The sequence below is a fragment of the Trichogramma pretiosum genome, unplaced genomic scaffold, assembly GCF_000599845.2.
Source record: "Trichogramma pretiosum strain Unisexual culture from Peru unplaced genomic scaffold, Tpre_2.0 scaffold14, whole genome shotgun sequence".
Classification (NCBI taxonomy): Eukaryota; Metazoa; Arthropoda; class Insecta; order Hymenoptera; family Trichogrammatidae; genus Trichogramma; species Trichogramma pretiosum.
Genome location: NW_019641706.1, coordinates 1,587,030 through 1,601,264, shown reverse-complemented (window position 1 = coordinate 1,601,264; position 14,235 = coordinate 1,587,030). Strand labels below are relative to the sequence as shown.

Below are 14,235 nucleotides of genomic sequence, written 5' to 3'. Positions count from 1 at the left end.
ACCGAGCTGCAGACATAACAAGCCCAGCTGGCTCTCAGCTCAGCACGGTGTTGTGGACTTTCACTCGCCTCGCGCAGTTTGCAATATATATTTATTATCGATACGCGTCGTCGTATGCACAGGCGGCAATAGGTACACCACACACAAGATGCATATTATGAATGTATAATTAAGCCGCGAGAGATTTGTCATCGATTTCTTGCTAAAAGGCGCATCGAACGTACGTACGTGCCGAATGTAACATCTACTACTTTATAAACACGCGATTTCAAATTGGCATGCGACAAAAAAAAAGAAGACGGATCGTCCGTTGATGTACATCGCGCGTTTCGTTGTTTTTTCCCTGCGATGTGTGCCATTACGAGGCTGACGTAATTATCGTGTTTACCCGCGACGACGGTCGTCGTCGTCGTCGTCGTCTGTTTTTTTTTCACGCGTTATCGGACGAAGCGAGCGATCTATAAAGAACAAAAAAACCCACTCTCGAGATATCCGTTTCGTGTTGTGCAGCGAGTATAGTAAGCTTTGCGAAATATATAATGTAGCAATTGTGCAAATGTGTATCCGCGATCGACTACGCATACATTGCGCGTATTAAAGTACCGACATACGCAAACTTTGAGTGCTGTACGCAGCGTTCGGATCTATATGCAGCGTAAACATAAAGGAATAACAAAAATCGTAACTGCGCAGTTGCCACTCCGAATGATATATATATGATATAGCAGGCGCTGTGCGGTGTATACAAACACGGAGCAGAGAGACTTTCAGAGTTGGCAGTGCCGCAGCACAGCACGGCAGCAATAACATTCAACGTATATACCTATATAGTATACATATAGCACATACGTGCAAATATACACGGCTCCGAGCGCAAAAGCAGCAGCAAGCAACATCGAGCGAGCGAGTAGAGCTGCATAGAACGGAGCTGAGCTTAGCTAGCAGCAGCAGCAGCCAGGCATACGTGCGAAACTCAACGAACGCCGAGTAGCGAACATATACACAAGCGATGATCGACCATCCCTTCGAGACCCCGAGGTTCTCCCCACCATTACCAACTAGTTCCATCTTTCTGTACTACACCCTCCTCTCTACCTGCTCCAACAGCAAACTCCTGTTTCTTCCTGCATCGTCGTGTTATGTAGCATAATATTAACGTGTAGGTCTTGTGCCTTTCTGCACACTTGTACATACATACATACAGGCCTCTTAGTTTACATTATACAAATGCTGCTTTGCCTTATGCTTACTGCGCGTTTTTGGAAGTTAATAATATATTCGCGCGTCGATGCCTTGACTTTCTAGAACGTTAAAGAGTCGTCGAGCTGAGCAGCTCGCAAAACAAGTTTTTTCTTTCTTTCTTCTCTCTCCTTGCCTTGCCTCTCTCGTCTTGCTCCGACTTCTTGTAAGACTCGATTCGCACAGCTCTCTTTCTCTTTCTCTCTCTCTCCCTCGGAGTCGTCGCGAGCCGAACGAACCTCGATTCCTTTGTTCCGCGAGAGACTTTAAATGTGTGTATGCGTGCGTGCGTCTCGCTGCTAATGGGTGTCAAAAAAAAAAAAAAAACGACGATGACTTTGAGAGCAGCCGAGCAGAGCTCGTTTATTTCATTTCGGAGATTCGCATATGTTTCTAGAATATAAATGACAATGACGGATGACATGTATAGTATCGCGCTCGATATGGCTCTCGAAGCTCTCGCACGACGACGATGATGATATCAAAATAAATAATCGCACGCGCTCGAAATTGCCACCACCAGCTGCGTGCTCGAGAAGAGAGTAATTAAAAAAAAGAGAGAATCGAAATCGACTTTGTGACTCTCGCGTTTATTTTTACAGCCGTCGCGTATGATAATAATAATAATAGTAATACAATGTGACTGCAGACGATGCTAAAAAGTTGCGCAGTTTCAGTTCAGTTTTGTAAATTTTTTATTGGCATTTAATGATACATTATGCTGCCAGAACACTGTAGTAAAAAGTTGCGCGACCTTTCGTAACGCTCAGCGCCATCTGTCGCGAGGCTCGGGCACCAAGAGCTGTCTTACTTACTTCACTGCAGACGACGTGGATCTGTTTTGCTTGCCGCGACAATTACCAGCTCTGCAGAGAGCGTAAGTTCGCGCAATCGATATTTTGTGTCTGTGATGTTGTAATTGACGTTCATAACCTACAACAAAGTACAGCGAGAGTTGTTGAGAATCCAGCAACAGAAACAGCAGACGGATCGAGACACACCGTCCGCAACACCGTGTGTGAAAAATGGCGGCGGCGGTACTACGAAATCTCGGTCGCATCCCTCACTCGGTGAGGAATCACCTGCTGCACCAGCAGCCCCAGTCCGCGGTCCAGGTGAGCTCCGTGCGACTCTACGCTGACAAATGGTACCCCGACAAGGACTATCTCGAGGAGTTCAAGGGCCCGACATGGATACCCGACCCCAATCTGCCCAAGTGGAAGTTCGAGCCCTACCTCAAGGAGCAGCTGCCCCCGGAGAGGACCATCAAGAACATCAAGGTCAACTTCGGGCCCCAGCATCCCGCGGCTCACGGTGTGCTGCGTCTCATCCTCGAGCTCGACGGCGAGGTCGTGCTGAACGCCGATCCGCACATCGGTCTGCTGCATCGCGGCACCGAGAAGCTCATCGAGTACAAGACCTACACCCAGGCGCTGCCCTACTTCGATCGACTCGATTACGTCTCGATGATGTGCAACGAGCAGTGCTACTCGATGGCCATTGAGAAGCTGCTGAACATCGAGGTGCCCCTTCGAGCCAAGTACATTCGCACCCTCTACGCCGAGCTCACTCGCATCCTCAATCACATCATGGGTATCGGCACCCACGCCCTCGACGTCGGCGCCCTGACGCCCTTCTTCTGGCTGTTCGAGGAGCGTGAGAAGCTCATGGAGTTCTACGAGAGAGCCAGCGGTGCTCGTATGCACTCTGCTTATGTAAGACCCGGTGGTGTGGCACTCGATCTGCCACTTGGTCTCATGGACGACATTTACGACTGGGCCTCCAAGTACGGAGAGAGAATCGATGAAGTAGAAGATCTGTTGTCTGAAAACAGAATTTGGATTCAGAGAACCAAAGATATCGGTGTGATTTCTGCAGAAGACGCTCTGAATTATGGTTTCAGTGGTGTAATGGTCAGAGGATCTGGTATCAAGTGGGACATCAGAAAAGCAGAGCCTTATGATGCCTACGATCTTGTTGACTTTGATGTTCCAATTGGCCACAAAGGAGATTGTTATGACAGATATCTTTGCCGCATCGAAGAAATGAGACAGTCATTGAGAATTATCGAGCAATGTTTGAATCAGATGCCTACCGGTGAAATCAGAACAGACGATGCCAAGATTGCACCACCCAGGAGACAGGAAATGAAAACTAGCATGGAGGCCCTTATCCATCACTTCAAATTGTTTACGCAAGGTTACCAAGTACCCCCTGGCTCTACGTATACAGCTATTGAAGCTCCAAAGGGAGAATTCGGAGTTTACCTTGTAAGTGATGGCAGTTCGAGGCCATATAGGTGTAAAATTAAGGCTCCAGGTTTTGCTCACTTAGCAGCTCTACAAAAGATGGGTCCAGGTCACATGTTGGCTGATATTGTAGCCATTATTGGTACATTGGACGTTGTATTTGGTGAGATTGACAGATAAGCTGTTATACTTAGTAAAAACTTGTAAAATATACATAGAAAAAGATTTTGTCTCATGATTTACGAAAAGAAATTTGTATGTCACATAATATTTAAGAATAAATTGTTATTTCTTTAAAATGGTTAAATGATTAGTTCTGTTGATTTATAAATAAAATGCTATTTTATTGTCAAATGCTATCATCCCACATTTAATAAATCCATAGTTTTTTTAAAAATCATGGACTTTTCATATTTTAAGTGTCAGTTTTGTTTAGTCAAGTTTACCCTTTAAAAGGCTTTATCAATGTTTTTTGTTAAAAAAATAATTCAATCCAGTTATATTTTACTAATACTTTTATTTGTGATAAAATATCTATTCCTGGAATTTGAAGCATTATAATACATTTGTGTAAAAAATAATATTCATGTCAATAGTACTAAATTCATGTACTACACTATGTCTCATCAATTAGACAAGCTTCTTGACATTCTCCAGATTTCCAAGTTACCTTTTGTATCTCCGATTGCCACCATTTCTCTAGAAAATTTATAATTTTATTTAGAACTAAATTTTATCAACATTTTTGTAAAGAACAATTATAAACATATCAATTTAAATGACATTACCTTTTTGAATTGAAACTAAGGCAAGTAGCATTTTCTCTATTTTCAGAATAGAGCATAGTTTTAGACAATGGTCTACCTGTTTTAACATTGAAGAATTTGACTTCTGGTCCAGCACCATATGCCAAAAATACATCAAAGTTACCAAAATGCCAACTTATTTGCACTGGTGTGCTGTCTAATGTGATAATTTTTAAACTGGCAGGCTATGAGAATATTGAAATGAGTTAAAAATTTTATAAAAATAAAAATTTTAACATTTTTATCTTACCTGGTCAAAGTCATAAATATGAACTTCTCTATCAGCTCCTGATGAAACAAATAAGTTTTGGGTGGGAGCACTCTTGACACAAGTTACTGTACTCTTATGTTTATCATATTCACTTATTACTGGATCAAAAATCATTTCAGTACCTATATCAAGTATAAACGATAAAAAGGTAAGTTAATCGATGCAAGAATATACACACTTTTGAGATTTACCTTCAATGGGAATTGTTTGATCCAAATTGCATTTATAAAGCCTACCACATAAAGTTCCGACTACAAATACTTTGTGATCTTTTGCTGAAAAATCAAAAGAGGTGATATGAAGCCCAGCTTCAGCATTTTTATCTTCACCTTCATTTCCTAATGCAGATTTTTCAGTAAGATTTTTTTCTTTTAATATTTTATATCTAAAAAATTCAATAGTAGCCAATGAACTCAGAGTATCAGTTGTTTGTAATTTATTTTCAACTTTTGAGCTTACTTTTTTTGTGTTGAACTTTGAGTAAAATTAATGGTAAGCCTGTGTATGTAAATATAGCCATCTCCCCCAGATGTTATTAATGCTGATGCATCATTTAGTATTCTGGAATGCCAATAAATTTGAGTAACCATTTCTCCATGAGTACATACAAACAATGGTGCTATTGAAGATTCTTCTCTAAGATTCCATACCATAACATCACCTAAAAAAAAAATTTTGGATACCTTTTCTTTTAACAGCTGCAGAAAAAATAAAAATATTCTAATGAATTCAGTAATTTTTACCATCAAACAATCCAGCAGCCAATATTGATGGTTCATCTGGATGATATAGCAAAGTTGTCACACAAGATGAAACTTCAAGTGATTTAGTTGGTACAGTCATGAGTAAATTGTCTTTTGAAAGATTGTATAAATCAACTTTGGTAATGTCATTGCACCATGATTTGTGTTGGGTGGCACTATGCCCAATTGCCAAAGTACCACCACCAGTACTCCATGTTACACTGCTTACTTTGCCCTAAAATGAAATTGTTATTATATTGGTTAAAAATGAAGTTATGGAAGGTGTAAAAACAAAAATAAAATACCTTGAACTCAGACAAGTCTAAAGTATTGATTCTATTTATTAACTGAATGTTAACAGCTGGTTCATCGCTACTTCCTACGGTATAATCATTAAAGGCACTTGTTCCGTGTTGTTCGTCTAAAAATTTGAACACACCAGGTGCAATGCGATTTAAAAATTCTGCCAATTTATCCTCATCGTACTTTGGTTCATTAGTTGGAGTCTCATTTGCAGTCTGTGTCTGAAAATAATAAATTGAAAATTTACCAATTATTTCCATTTTGTAAACTTATATTTAATCATGACTATAAATTGTTTACTTGAATACTTTTAGTTTCTACAACTTGTGTTTCTTCCGATTCATAGACGACATGCTCAGTTTGAATGTTGGCGGATTTTTGTGATCTATTAAAGAATAATATTAATACATTTCCATCAGTATATGCTGAAAATTATATGCAAAATACGTACTTTTCATTAGTCGTCACGGACTCGAAACTCACAGGACTGTAAGACTTATCACTGAACATGTTTGATTTGACTTATGATTATTTTAATTAATAAATATTATGCGTAAAATACTTATGTAAATATAAAAAAACTCTTTAATAAATTCAATATGAAATTATATTATAAAAATAAAATTTAATAAAAACTCATTTAGACAACAAAAGCTTGTTATAATTTTTTCGCTCGTCGCACATTTGACACCGAAAAAATGTACACAAAAGGAGTTTGTTATTCTGCTTGGTTGCGATGTGCCATATGGCTTCTTCGGGTAATATTACATTTGCGTTCTATTGTAAACAACGCAAAATGAAAATTCGATTATTTCAGTTTTCGTTTGTAATTAACTTATTTTTATAATTGTTAATTTTTTTGTGTGTATATCACTTTCAATCGGGAGTAAGAAAGATAATTTAAAACAAAAATTAATCAATTTGAATAAATTTAACAACATAAATTGAAAAATTTTCAGACTATAAATGAATTTTAAAATAAATGTATAAAAAACTACGAAATGAAAGAAATGTAAATAATAGTATTGCTTTCTTATTGAAGTAAATTTTCTATTTTTATTTTTTTTTTTAATAAAAAATCGAAAGAGCTAAATTCAAATTACCGCTACTCGAGGGTCGCTTCACGTCGACGAGTAGTGATGGTACTGCCACATGCGCGTTCCGATCTCGCTCTCCCTAGTAACCTTCTTTCCAATTACAGCTTCTTTTACTGAGTCGTGCTAGAATACAGCTGACATCTTTACAATTGATCAAGGTAATTTTTGTTGCTTTTTAGACATAAACATTAGGATAAAATTCACAAAATGCAACTTTGATGCGCAAACAATCCTTCCATTTAATATTCATGTATAATTTTACAAGTGAAGTTCATAAATGTGATTGATTGTATTGACATGCCACATGCACGTGGTTCGTTGCGCTAATTCGATGATTGAAATAGTTTAAAAAGAAAGATTGTTGTAAATTGTTACTTTCTTTTGTTTTAAGATGCCATCCGTAACAGTCAAGGATGTTGACCAACACAAATTCGTGAAGGCTTTGGCTTCCTTCATGAAAAAGTAAGTGAATTTTTTTATTGCCGGTCACTTTAACCTAAAAAATAATGCACTAACAGTACTGTAGCTCACTACAGTTCATCTGCAAACAGAATATTTTTTTGTGTGCTGTAAGCTTTCTTTTTAAAATTCTACAATTTTGTTAACATAACTTATGAAAAATTATTTGTTTAGGACCGGCAAGCTCCGTGTGCCAGAATGGGTTGATCTGGTCAAGACAGCCAAGTTCAAGGAGTTGGCTCCCTATGACCCCGACTGGTACTACACCAGGTGTGCCTCTATTGCCAGACACATCTACATCCGCAGCCCCATTGGTGTTGGTGCTGTTACCAAAATCTATGGTGGACGCAAACGCAACGGAACCCACCCAAGCCATTTCTGCCGCTCTGCTGGTGGTGTTGCTCGCAAAGCTCTCCAGAGTTTGGAGCACCTTAAGCTTATCGAGAAGACAGCCACTGGTGGTCGCAAATTGACCAGCCAGGGTCGCAGAGATCTTGACAGAATTGCCGCTCAGGTTAAAGCCAAGAGCAAAAAAGTGAAGGTTCAAGAAACCCTTACCTTGTAAAAAAATATAATGTATTAAAGTTTCTTAAAAATACATTTGTTTTATTTTGGTAATTTTTATTTAAAATAAACAAATCCACAGTATCCGTCCATGGTTTTTACTACTACTCTTCACAACTTATTATTAATTTGCTTAAAATATAAAGTTAAAGATCAACAATTTAAATAAAAATGTCTACACTCTTCTTCAAGCTCATACATTATTTTTCTATACGTATTGACAAAGCATCAACTAACTTCATGGTAAATTTGATAATTTGATGGACTTATTGTTAAAAGGATAATTTGCTTACACTATGAAGTTAAAGATCCAAAGTTTAAATCAGATGCCTGCCAAGCTAGTCCAAGTTCATATATTATTTTTCTATAAGCAATGTTAAACTATCAATTAATTTTACAGTAAATTTAATAATTTGCCTATACTATAAAGTTAAATATCGAAAATTTAAATCATGTCTAAACTCTGTTCCAAGTTTAAATATTATTCTTCCAAATGTAGTGCCAAACTATCCAATCGATTGACAAAAAATCCTATAAAAATAAGAATATCTTGCCAGTTTTTCAATTTTGCGCAGTCAAAGAAACTGAATCAGTTTTGAAAAGTTTACCAAACCAAAGGCCTTTAGTACAGATTCTCTAGTATAACGTGTGTCGCATACACCAAGTGGTGGTGTCGACTTACACTTCTCTCATACTTACTAAGCATGTTTGCGACGATAGAAGGCAGGAGACGATAAAAAAAAGCGCCGAGCAAACTTTTTTACGCCTCGATGCATGGTGTACTCGAGCAGCAGTTTGAATTGCGAGTCCAAACGCGAAGGTTCGAACAATTATAGAGCTTAGAGAGTGATAAATATATTTTTTCTTTCCGGTGTAAAATTGTTTTCTTTGCAAAAATGTGTTTTTGGTGCTTTCAATCGAGTAACTGTTTTTGGGATCCACGAATGATGATGCCTTGTCCAAGGTTTGTGCAATTGAGTGGATTTTACAAGTGTTAATTACGCATGTGTAGAAATAGCATTGAGCCTGTCACAGAACAAAGACACTTATTCATCATTTCAAATTGCACTAATAATTTTTCGCGTATTTCATCCGCTTTTACGGTCTACATCCTGAATCGTTGAAAAAAACAAATTGTTTACAGATTTGCCCTCAGACCACCGCCTGCCATCCCGAGCATTTGTTCGAAATGCAACAAAGAGTATAGGGGCCCACCGCGTCGATATCCTCCTTTCATGAATCATCGACGAAGATTAATCGTAGATAAGAAAAGATGCGGACGCGACGATAAAAAATTAATCAGCGACGACCATCGCAAAAAGATCATAGGACACCTCGAAATCCTAGTAGATACGCTGAGAAATGAAAAAGGTAAGAAGCGTCGCTCGTCCCATTGAATGAACGATTTTTCATCTCGGCATCCGTAAAAAGTGGTGAAAAATTCGTGATATATATCTCCAACTCCGTTCTGCAGGTCACGAAGAGACCCTCGAGACGTCCAAGAAGCTGCTGGAAATGCTGCGCAACGTCGATTACAAGACGAATCTGAGCGAACAGTCGCAGGCCAAGCTCTCTGCCCTATTTACGCGCTTTTGTAAATTGAAAAACGTTACGAGCAACGATTCCGCGAATAAAGCTACACCCGCCGAGGCGCTGAGAAAATTCCGGGAATGCGGCCGTATTCAGCAGCAGCAGCATTTACAGCAGCCATCGTCACCCGCAGTACACCAAGTAGAGGAGTCTTGAGAACGCATGGAGAAAAATCGGTTTTATGTGTCATTTCGAAAATTAATAGACGTGACGTTGTTGATATGACTGATTTTGAGTAAACGAGAGAATGAATTAAACGATATTTTTGAAGAGTTTGAAGTGCGATGAAAAGGAGCAAGCAATGATTAATTTTTATGTATGCGTATTTTTAATGCATTATTTTTTATGAGACTGTAACAGCATATTATGTTTTATCCTAATGATTATTTTCTAAAATGAGTGTTACTTAATTACAGTCTATAAAATAATTCAAGGATTCGAAGGTTTGTCTGTTAAATTATAGAATTGATTTATTTACATTTTTTTATATTCCCAAAGTATCTCATTTTCTATCTAATTGAAAAATAAAGTTAACGCTAAAAATATTTTTCAGAATCATATTTTAATTACCCTATGCATGAAAACAATGCTACGATATAAATTATACATACAAATTTCTCTCGTTAACTTTTTCCATTTCTTTCTCTTCTCCTTTAACTTTTGTTTGAGTTTTTTTATCGCCTCATCTCGGTAAACATTTAATTCTACATTTTTACAATGTTTTATGCATTATACGGAACTTATTGCATATAATATTTTACAAGTACAATATTGTGTCGCTATTATAATTCACATTTACACTTCTTTTACAAAGTAGTACATTACTGCCTTGGGCCATGAAAAAGGAAGCTCAAGAATAGCTGCAGGGTCATTATCAAATTCAAGGAAAAAAATGTGCAAAGGGTTTTTACCCAAGAGTTTCATGCTTATATTGGCGCCATTTTTCAAGAGCATCTCTACTACTTCCATTTGTTTATATTATATAGCTAAAGTCAATGGTAATTCTTTGGAGCATGGACCTGACCAAAGAAGATCAAGATCGGTTTTTTGATCGATGAATTTCTGTATCATCTCGACGTTGCCGCAAATGCAGGCCAAATGTAAAAATGTAAAACCTCCGGCGTCGCTGTCGTCCGAGTCGCTGAGATTTTCTATTACCCCGGAATTATTGACAGATCTTAGGAGTTCCTCGAAGTATTGATCAGCAATGAATTTCCATCTACAGAACTCATTTCAGTTATATCAACAGCTCGTGTAACTCAAAGGGTTCTTATGCCAGCCACGTAAAAATTTCAGACTGGCGCCATTTTTCAGTAAAATTTCCGCCGTAGACAAATATCCTGTTTCGAGGCTTAATGTCAATGGAGATTCGTTGCGTCTTTTTTTGTAAAACGTTTTGACATTGATATTCACGCCTTTATTTATGAATCTTTGCACCACCTCATCGAGGCCATACATACAGGCTGCGTGTAAATACGAGAATCTCTCATCATTGAGTACTTGCAACTCGGCACCACTTTCTATGAGTACTCTGACGACCACCGACGATGGCCATGTTTCTTCCTCTAAGATTATTTTGAAAATCCAGTTGATATCCTCGACTTTGTTGTCAAATTCTTCATCTAAAAATATCCAGATGTCCTTCTTTCGCCATCCATAATTTTCCTTCATAAAAGTGTTGATGAATCTACGACCAATTTCTTCTCGACTCTCTGTCAGAAGATTAAACCGATTATGCCGCATTTTGTTTTTCTTACTGACACTGATTGTAAAATAGTTATTTAAACTGCACAGCAGCTTAACTGCCTCAAAAAATGTTCAGCACTTTGTTATAAGCAATTGTAAATTAGCGTATATTCACAAACTTAATTTTTGACTATTTTTGTTTCTATATTTGACACCGCAGCTGTGAGCGCAAACTTTTACGACCCACTGATTCACAACGACTGTCTACTTCACACACGATGCTCCTAGTAAAACCTACTGCTGCTGGCCAGTAATATTTTTTTTCTCCGATCATTCATTAAGCGCGGAAAACCCATTTTGACGTAATATCCGCGGAATTCGAAGTGGCTGTCACCACTCATGTATCGTTTACTCGATTTTACTTCTTTACCGATGCAGAATAACGTAGATGGTGTTTCAAATATTTTTCGATGATTACAAAAACCTCGAATGAAGATTTATGTTAGAATAGATTTTTCTGTTAATTAAATTATCCATAATATATTTAACAATTATATTGATGCCACAATTGCAACTATCTTATAGACGTTTCAAATGCCGAAAGTGCTCCTCGACATAAAATTTCCTTCGAGCCAAGTATCTTACAGCTTCGAGCCGAAGGGAGATGAAATTAGTGTTTTATTTTATTCCGAAAATTTACTTATTTTTTCAATATTGTTTTACACGATAAAGAGCACTACGAGGAAACCGCAGTATAATCGGAAATGGAAATGTTGAAATTAATCTTCTGAAAAAGTACATTTGTTGAATAGTCATAAGTAAGAGATGCACTGCATGATTGTTTCATTTGAAAATTTTCTGTTTATATCGCAAATGTAAGATTGATGTGGATATTAAGACTATCCATTTGTGTAAACGATTTTTAATTGAAATTAATTTCAAAAGAACATACACATCGCTTTTCTCGTACTTCAGGATAGGTCGTACTGCAGCTTCTTCGAAATTTTTATTCACATATCTTTGTAAGTAATGGATCAAAATTGCCCCGATCCAAGCTTCATCGTTTAGCATAGTAAAATTACCCGTAACGGCTCGTAGATGCGTCATAATTTTTCAAGCGCGTTGAGTATAGATTATTTCTGATATCGGAAGCAGTGATTATTCTCCCGAAAGCGAACCGATCGGTACATCTCGATCGTCATATTATTTATTCATTAATTCATACTCGTGAAAGATATTGTATTTAAGAACAAGGCAGGCCGTTTCAATTGTATATAGAAAATTATTTATTTATTCCACGTCCAAGTCATGTCAAATTTGTATACATATAATTAATTCTAAAACTCGATCGTAAGCAGTACATGTAAAACTATTATATCAAACGGGACATAAACAGAAATCTCGATCGTCACACAATGCGCGACTTGTTACATATGTGTGTGTGTGTGTGCGTACAAACAAGACACACAATCACTGTATATACCACTCGGTGAAATATTGATTCCACCACGTCTGCTTTTGTTCCTCTTCCAGGGGATAATTATTATGATGCCCGTTGGGTCCTCCTTGGCTACCGCCGCCGCCGAGCTCGTCCTCGCCGAAGCACTGCGTGTTTATTCTGAACTCTCTGCTTCGCCTCTGGCCCGGATCCTTGTAATCGTTGACGAAGAAGTCCTCGTAGCAGACCTGGCTGATGCAATATTGGCCGGGACGCTGGTAGATCTGGGCGTCGGCCCGATTGATCCGCCTGTCGCACTCGTACTTGGGGAACCACCTCGAGTCCGAGACTCCGGTGCTACCGTCGCTCTCGATCTTCGACACGTAGTGGAAATTGTTGGAGTTGCGACAGGCGACGTCCTGGCAGTCGGCCGTGAGCAGGAGCATACCTCCGTAGCCGGGCAGATTCATCACGGCGAACTCGTGCAAGTGTCGGTGTTGGCCCACGACGAACGACGTCTCGAGGTTCAACTGGCCGCGTCTGTTCCACTGGTGGCAGGTGAGCTGGGTGGGCGAGGAGCCGGTGGTCCTGGCGCAGACGCCGATGTAGCCGTTGCGCGTCGAGTAGGCGATCCTCTCGTACGGGTCGACGTCCGTCGAGTCGGCGTCCAGAATCGTGTAATTCTGCAGAGGCACGAGCCGACCGCTGTGCTCAAGGATGGAGACTCGAGCGACGGTCGAACGCTGACGCTGATGCGTGTCGATGAGCAGATAGCCTTGGCCCGGTGCGCCCGCCTCCAGCGGGACGAGGATCATCGAGTTGTCGCGCACCGCCTGATAGAACCAGCGCCTGGGCCCGCCGATGACTCCGGCGCGATCGTCGAAGCTTATCCAGCACCTGGGCACGTCGCGGTTGCGGGAGGGCGCGGCGTAGCACTGCTCGCCACGACGATCGCTGTTGACTACGGCGACGAACCAGGTGTCGTGGACGACGAGGCTCACGGGCTCGAGTCCCCGCAGTCGTTGGGAATCGGCCTCGTAGATCGTGCAGTCGCTGAAGCGCACGACCATCGGTCGCCACCGCTTACCGGCGGGCTGGCTCGAGTCGATCCAGTTGAGAATGGCTCGGTCGGCGCCGAAGCGCCACACTTGCATGGAGCCAGGCTGGACGGTGGTCGTGCTCAAGCCGAGTCTGCACTGGCGCTGGTAGCCCCGATCGTCGATCTTGGTGACCAGACACCAGCTCTGGGGCGAGGCCCACTGCTGGTACGTGGAGCTGGACTCGTCGCAGACGGCGAACACCCGACTGGCGTTCTCGTACGAGTGCAGGTCGAAGATCGGATTCTGGCCCGGGCTGTACCTGTTGTAGGTGTATAAGGCCGACGTCAACGAGGCCTGGAGGAGGCTGCTGGCCAGCAGGAGGAAGCTGAGCATTTTCGCCACGCGAGGCATTGTCTATGTAGGACGAGAAAAAAGAGAGAGAAAATTGTCAGAATTAGTCCGTGTGGATTATTTCGAAGCGGTGAGCTATATGCTTACCTTTGTTTACGTGTGTGTGTGTACTGTCAACAGCGACTGTAGGCAGTCGACTGATCGAAGGCAAAGTTGACCGAGGTGTATTATAGCAAGCCGAGTGAGGCTTTATAGTACGCAAATAATTTTGAAGAAACGATAAATAATTTGAATCGATGTAACCGAAAAAAAATTGATTTTTGATGTCGGTTTCGATACGGGTATAAAATTGACTTGTTCGAATGGCAGTAGTCAGGGGCAAGAATGATATTGAAAAAT

The 14,235-nt window shown here is 40.0% G+C and overlaps 5 protein-coding genes across 5 annotated transcripts; 3 read left to right on the top strand and 2 right to left on the bottom strand.

The window, feature by feature from the left end:
• Positions 1 to 2,072: 2,072 nt before the first annotated feature.
• On the top strand, positions 2,073 to 3,847 carry LOC106656957 (NADH-ubiquinone oxidoreductase 49 kDa subunit-like). Its single transcript, XM_014378174.2, has one exon. The coding sequence runs from the start codon at positions 2,265 to 2,267 to the stop codon at positions 3,666 to 3,668; it is 1,404 nt and encodes a 467-aa protein (XP_014233660.1). The 5' UTR covers positions 2,073 to 2,264; the 3' UTR covers positions 3,669 to 3,847.
• A 187-nt stretch (positions 3,848 to 4,034) lies between these two features.
• Positions 4,035 to 6,209, bottom strand: LOC106657007 (WD repeat-containing protein 34-like). Its single transcript, XM_014378237.2, has 9 exons — positions 6,063 to 6,209; positions 5,912 to 5,996; positions 5,614 to 5,832; positions 5,309 to 5,543; positions 5,025 to 5,226; positions 4,757 to 4,950; positions 4,545 to 4,687; positions 4,277 to 4,479; positions 4,035 to 4,187 (listed from the first exon to the last, which is right to left on the bottom strand). Exons 1-9 carry the CDS (start codon positions 6,119 to 6,121, stop codon positions 4,115 to 4,117), a joined length of 1,413 nt encoding a protein of 470 aa, XP_014233723.1. The 5' UTR covers positions 6,122 to 6,209; the 3' UTR covers positions 4,035 to 4,114.
• A 553-nt stretch (positions 6,210 to 6,762) lies between these two features.
• LOC106656981 (40S ribosomal protein S19) lies at positions 6,763 to 7,776 on the top strand. Its single transcript, XM_014378208.1, has 3 exons — positions 6,763 to 6,866; positions 7,100 to 7,170; positions 7,342 to 7,776. The coding sequence occupies exons 2-3, from the start codon at positions 7,100 to 7,102 to the stop codon at positions 7,730 to 7,732; spliced, it is 462 nt and encodes a 153-aa protein (XP_014233694.1). The 5' UTR covers positions 6,763 to 6,866; the 3' UTR covers positions 7,733 to 7,776.
• A 726-nt stretch (positions 7,777 to 8,502) lies between these two features.
• LOC106657035 lies at positions 8,503 to 9,661 on the top strand. Its single transcript, XM_014378282.2, has 3 exons — positions 8,503 to 8,695; positions 8,876 to 9,102; positions 9,206 to 9,661. The coding sequence occupies exons 1-3, from the start codon at positions 8,628 to 8,630 to the stop codon at positions 9,475 to 9,477; spliced, it is 567 nt and encodes a 188-aa protein (XP_014233768.1). The 5' UTR covers positions 8,503 to 8,627; the 3' UTR covers positions 9,478 to 9,661.
• A 2,608-nt stretch (positions 9,662 to 12,269) lies between these two features.
• Positions 12,270 to 14,088, bottom strand: LOC106656986. Its single transcript, XM_014378212.2, has 2 exons — positions 13,984 to 14,088; positions 12,270 to 13,899 (listed from the first exon to the last, which is right to left on the bottom strand). Exon 2 carries the CDS (start codon positions 13,894 to 13,896, stop codon positions 12,478 to 12,480), a length of 1,419 nt encoding a protein of 472 aa, XP_014233698.1. The 5' UTR covers positions 13,897 to 13,899; positions 13,984 to 14,088; the 3' UTR covers positions 12,270 to 12,477.
• Positions 14,089 to 14,235: the final 147 nt, after the last annotated feature.

Coding starts and splice junctions, on each gene's coding strand:
- LOC106657007 (XM_014378237.2), bottom strand. CDS start 6,121: ATGTTCAGTGATAAGTCTTACAGTCCTGTGAGTTTCGAGTCCGTGACG. Junction 4,688..4,756: donor TCAAACAATTCCCATTGAAG/GTAAATCTCAAA, acceptor TACTTGATATAG/GTACTGAAATGATTTTTGAT. Junction 4,188..4,276: donor CTTAGTTTCAATTCAAAAAG/GTAATGTCATTT, acceptor TAAATTTTCTAG/AGAAATGGTGGCAATCGGAG.
- LOC106656957 (XM_014378174.2), top strand. CDS start 2,265: ATGGCGGCGGCGGTACTACGAAATCTCGGTCGCATCCCTCACTCGGTG.
- LOC106656986 (XM_014378212.2), bottom strand. CDS start 13,896: ATGCCTCGCGTGGCGAAAATGCTCAGCTTCCTCCTGCTGGCCAGCAGC.
- LOC106657035 (XM_014378282.2), top strand. CDS start 8,628: ATGTGTTTTTGGTGCTTTCAATCGAGTAACTGTTTTTGGGATCCACGA. Junction 8,696..8,875: donor ATGATGATGCCTTGTCCAAG/GTTTGTGCAATT, acceptor AATTGTTTACAG/ATTTGCCCTCAGACCACCGC. Junction 9,103..9,205: donor TACGCTGAGAAATGAAAAAG/GTAAGAAGCGTC, acceptor TCCGTTCTGCAG/GTCACGAAGAGACCCTCGAG.
- LOC106656981 (XM_014378208.1), top strand. CDS start 7,100: ATGCCATCCGTAACAGTCAAGGATGTTGACCAACACAAATTCGTGAAG. Junction 7,171..7,341: donor TTGGCTTCCTTCATGAAAAA/GTAAGTGAATTT, acceptor TTATTTGTTTAG/GACCGGCAAGCTCCGTGTGC.